General features: G+C 37.6%; 1 protein-coding gene across 1 annotated transcript; it reads left to right on the top strand.

Moving 5' to 3' along the window:
• The first annotated feature begins 3,828 nt into the window (after positions 1-3,828).
• Positions 3,829-4,458, top strand: LOC132615731 (histone H3.3a-like). Its single transcript, XM_060330341.1, has one exon. The coding sequence runs from the start codon at positions 3,862-3,864 to the stop codon at positions 4,270-4,272; it is 411 nt and encodes a 136-aa protein (XP_060186324.1). The 5' UTR covers positions 3,829-3,861; the 3' UTR covers positions 4,273-4,458.
• Positions 4,459-5,854: the final 1,396 nt, after the last annotated feature.

Here is a 5,854-nt window from a genome sequence, read left to right as displayed (position 1 = left end):
GCAGGCTCATGTTGTGATTATCACACCGATCCGATATGGCCGGGCAGTTTATACATGATGCATATATGATATGATATGATGATGAGCATGAGTAAGACAACATGATTTGTTTTCTTATACTTGGCAGTTAGATTCTAATGTTACATATGAGTATCTTCCTTATATCATTGTCTTACTTCATTGTTTATGCCTCTCATACTCAGTACAATATTCGTACCGACTTCCGTTTTCTTTGGACGCTGTGTTCATGCCCACAGGTAGACAGGGAGGAGAGCTCGATCCAGATCCATAGTAGCTGTCAGCTGAGTGGAAGCCCTCCATTGTCCTGGAGGTGCTTATGATTATTCTTTTGAGTATATATCTCCATGTATATGTATTTTTTTTTTTGGCACGATGGGGTCTTGTCCCGTCCCGATGTTCAGCACTCCAGTAGAGGCTCGTAGATACGCAGTGCGGGTTAGATGGTCTCACGAGATCACTACTGTATACATATCTATATTATTTTGATATCCTAAGGGCACATGTACATGAAAGTATTTTATGTTTTCATACGAAATATGATTTTCCTCCGCTATGAGTATAAAGCTGATAAAAAGAGCATTAAATGAGTAAAATGAGCGACAGAGCGAGCAGTGCTCGGTGGTTAGCCCCGGGTACCCCTCGCGGCCCCTAGCTGGGTCGTGACACAAACTCTCATGATCCTGGCAAAGATCTCGGGCATCATACACTTCATAGTTCCCGACAAGAAGCGTCGGGCAACGAACAATCATATCTCTTTTACGCTCTTTGGCGGAAACCTTGGAGGCTACACTCTCTCACATATCATCATCAGTACCAGAACCATGCATATGTCAATGTCTCATGGATTTGCGTTTGAATATGACGAAATGTGATATCAGAACCAATGTAATTCGAAATAGTACCACACATGGCACACAAGTAACATCAACATTAAGGCTACACAATAAGCCACAATGGATCACCATTCTCATCTCAATATCAAACGAGTAAGTACCAAAATATCAAATCTGTGATATATCACTAGCCACAATTTCCAGTGTCTTAACATGTCAATGAACTAACAAGTAAATAGATCAAGATGAGTCAACAACACAACGGGGTGGCTAGCCCTAAATCATACAATAAGGCCCAACCAAAGACAATATCCATCCCAACTTCGTACCTGAAAAATTACATGCATTCTCCGACAATATCATCTAAACATATGCTTCGTTAATTGAAGTCTCATCATAAGGTAAACTGTAACCTACCTGGAAGACCGAACAGGAAATTCTCCAATAATCACTCCTTAGTCTTCCCTTTTCTTCGAGCCTCGAGATAATGAAAGTCTAACATATCCGAATCATAGAATTAGAATCACGAAGAACATCAATCAAACCCTACTTCTATGCAAGACCCAAATCCCCAACCTATGGAATAGGGGTTTATGAAATAGAAGGGTGAAATTAGGAATCTAAAGGTCTCAACATGAAATTAAAGGTCTAGGTGATCAATTCCTATCAATACCAAGCTAGAAGAACCAACAATTTACTCAAATTCAGATTCTAAGCAAAACTCCCAAATTTGGGTATAAACCCTAACCTCTAACCCCATAATTTAGCCACTGATTAGGAATAAATCCTGCAATAATAGGTTCTAATCATCAATTCCATGCTTACTAGAGCTAACCCAACCAATAAATCATGATTTAGAAGCCTAGAAAGAAGAACTCATGGAACCCTCTTTTAATCATCAAACACTTAGTGAACTGTCATGATAAAGGGATTCTAAGGTGATTAAGGACAATGGTAAAGTAAATGGAATAGAAGAACTTACCACCAAGAGTTTCCCCTAAGAATCACCTTGAAAATCTCTCAAAAATGCAAAAGTCAAAATAATAAAGACTGGGGGACTTAGGAGTTTTAATGCTCAGTTAATGAAATAATCAGCCTGATACCGTTTCTGCGGTAGCGAGACTGCTACGGCGGCGGTCCTGCCTTGGCAATCTCTCAGACTACTGTAGTGGTCAGCTAATATTACGTTAGGCCGTTGTGGCGGCAATCCCACCGCTATAGCGGTGCCGCTGATGCAATACTAGTACCGCTATAGCGGGCACCAAAACTAGAATTTCGTAATCACAATTTTAATCTTGAAATCTCGACTATCACTTGAGGCCATCTGCTCACATACCACATACACGAACACACATAAAAGCATGCTACGAACGCACTTGCGGCCTCAAAATTCTCAACGGAGGTTGCGTTGATCGAGTCAACCACCGATATCTCAACATCCACTTCCCAACTCAAGTCCCAAAATATACTTGATTGCATTGGGAACCAAACCGAATATACACACTAGTTCTAAAAGACCATCCGAACCTTTCGGAATCGACGGATTTCTAAAAGAGGTCCCTTTACCCAAAAGTCAGTTTTGAGTCAACTTTTTCCCGCTTTAAGCCCAATTTCTCAAAAAGTCTCTCAATTCCTATCCAAATACTCAGGAAGCGTGTCGACAGTCCCCTCGGGTCAAATGTAAGTTAAACAAGCGGGTCGTTACAAGATTACACTGGTATGTTGTTGTATACTGTATGGTCATATTATTTAGGAAAGGTTGCTAATGAGATTGAACTCTTAAATGACTTATTCTTGTTAACTATGGAAACCCTAGCTTCAGTGATTTGACAATCATCTAGCTAGAAGTGCGAGTTTTCCATAAGTCTCCCTTTTACTATTACCATGTTTGCTGAATTTCTATCTATTTAAGCTAGTTTTGGGAGTTATTTTGAGCCCGCATGAATTAGTTGATCAAAATTAACTAATAAGTGTTGAAACAAATTTCATAAATAACCAATTAATTATGTAATTAAATAGATATGCTGAAGTTAAAAAATATGTATTTACTTGTTCTCCAAACAATCTTAACTAGTTACATTTGTTTGTCTACCAATCTTAAGCCACTGAATATAACTGATTCCATCAAAGTAATTGATATTCTCACCAATGGAAGCGTTTTTCATTCGTTGTTCTTACTTAGCTAATGATTGGAAACCAATGATGAAGTCAAGCATGCATAGAGAAATGAATGGTGTCGCATAGGGGTGTTTAAATAAAATCGACAAACCCACCAGACCGATAATTCGTGTCAAACCGGGAAAAAATCTAACTACAATTCAGTTTAATTTGCTTTGGTATTGGAAAAAACACAACCATAATAATCTGAGTCAACAACTGGATTGGAAATTGTAAGAAAAATAATTTTCTTTTATTAACTGGACCATATATAAATATGATATCTGAGTAGAGTCAGCTTCAACCCAATTGTGATATTATCAATTTCTTCATGCAAATTCTTTTATACTTTATTTGTAATATAAGTTCTAACATCCTTAACTCTGTTAAGAATTGACTAATTTAATACATTGCACGGAATCACTTTCGCCCATATAATGTGTACATATTTAGCTAACAAAGCATGAATTTAAGTCTCATAAATTAATTACTTTCTCATTCATCTCTTAATTTAAGTACATTTTTTATGAGATCTTTAGATAACAAGGAATAATGATCTTTTTTTACTTGGAGAAAGAAAATAATTCGAAACGAAAATGCATAGGATACTTACCAAATAACATTATATGCTAAGTCATTCAATTAAGTATGTTAACTTACATTATCCAATAATTATAGTAATGTAATGTGATTACTAAATAAATATTTGGTATGTAATGAATGAGCCGGCATACTCTTATTGATTGCCTCCTTCAACCTTTCATCCTATATAAATGCCTAAAATTTTCTTTTGCATTCACTCCACAAAGCAGAGAAGAAGGAAGAAAGAAAACAAGAAAGAATAAAAAAGATGGCTCGTACCAAACAAACTGTTCGTAAGTCCACCGGAGGAAAGCTCCCCAGGATGCAACTTGCTACCAATGTTGCTCGTAAGTTTGCTCCTACAATAAGTGGATTGAAGAAGCCTCACAAATACCGCCCTGGTACTGTTGCGCTTCATGAAATCTGTAAGTATCAGAAGAGTACTGACCTCATGATCAGGAAGCTCCCATTCCAGAGACTTATTCGTGAAATTGCCCAGAACTTCAAGAAAGATCTGTGTTTCCAAAGTCATGTTGTGTGGGCTCTACAAGAGGCAGCGGAGGCCTACCTGATTGGTTTGTTTGTGGACACCAATCTTTCTGCCATTCACGCCAAGAGTGTGACCATTATGCCCAAGGACATTCAGCTTGCTAGGCGCATCAGGGGCGAGCATGATTAAGTTGCTTAGCTAACTTTGATAACCAATTCTGAAATCTACTTCATGCTGAAATGCTTCCAACTTATTTCACTGGTGTGCTACTTGCTTGATCATTCAGTATTGTTGTCTTCTGCATCATGTTGAAGTTCCCATTTTGTAGTATCTCCAACTAGAAATAGTAATATTTCCAGAAGATTGAAATTTCGTTAATACCACACACTGGAAACAAAGCCATTTCCAGTTTTTATTCCCTATCTTTTGCTTCATTAGTTGATGTTGTGGTAGCTGCTACCTTGTTTGGCTGACGACCTTATTCTGAAATTTGGTACTTGATCCTTCTCCATATTGATTAGTCTTCTACCTTGTGCTGGTATATCTTGAAAATGAGTGTATTGTATTATACCTGCAAAATCAAAAACCAGGTTAGTAAAATAATCAGCCAAGCGGTTTCTTTCTCTCCATATATGCTCCACTTGAATTGCATTTCCTTTTCTCCAATGCTGAATTCTTCTAACCGCCACTGCTATACTCCATGGCACCTCCCATATACCATCTAGCACCTTCTTCATTGTTAGGGAATCATTTTCAGCTATTAAAGGCAATAACTGATGAGCAACACAGTATTCAATCCACTCCTTAATAGCTAGAGCTTCTGCTATTAAGTTAGTAGTATTGTGTAATATTTTTGCTGCTGCATATATGATATCTCCTCTATAGTTTCTCACACAAAATGCTGTTGAACTAGGCCCTGGGTTGCCTCGTGATGACCCATCAGTATTGCATTTGTAGTGAACTACATTTGGAGGCTTCCATACTAGCTGTTTCAACCTGAGTGGCATTTGATAATCTTCCAATGCTTCACTATCAAAGGTCAAGTTTTGGGACAATTCTATAACCAAGGATATCCTTTTTAAAATAAGAGGTGCAAGCCTTTGTTGATCTCATATATATCCTTGGTATATGCCACTAATCCACCATGTCTTCTTCTATTTCCACTCTTCTAGATCTACCAAATTATCATAGCAGGAGCACCTTGATATAAAAGTCTTAGTCTTGCAACACATGTAGCATTCCACCAGGTCAATATTTTCTGCTTTATTTGGATGAGAGGCTCTATGATACCTGATGCTAAGGTGAAGTATTTCCATATTTTACATGCAAATGGACCTGTAATGAACAGATGATCTATAGTTTCCTACTGGTCTTGACAACACCAACACCTTGATACAATATTAATCTTCATTTTCATCAGAATATCATCAACAGGAAGTTTTTTGAACCAAACTCTCCACACAAAAAAAAAATGAAAATTTTAATGGCACTCCTTTAGTCCAGAGTTTGTCAAAAGACTGTGACATTGGATCTTTTTGCCTTACATCATCCCATACACTCTTGACTGTGAACTTACTAGAGCTTGTAATCTTCCACCATGGTTGATTCCTTTCTTGTGTTCCCACAAAGTCTCCCAGTTCTTGTCTAACATGATTCACAATGTTTTTTGGTAGTAACTCCTGCATCTTTGAATAACTCCAATGATCACCTTCCATTAACTCCTCCACTTCTTCAACAAATTGGTTTATTTGCTTTTGTGATGGAAGTATCT

The sequence above is a fragment of the Lycium barbarum genome, chromosome 10 (assembly GCF_019175385.1).
Source record: "Lycium barbarum isolate Lr01 chromosome 10, ASM1917538v2, whole genome shotgun sequence".
Lineage (NCBI taxonomy): Eukaryota > Viridiplantae > Streptophyta > Magnoliopsida > Solanales > Solanaceae > Lycium > Lycium barbarum.
This window is presented reverse-complemented; position numbering and strand designations above follow the sequence as displayed.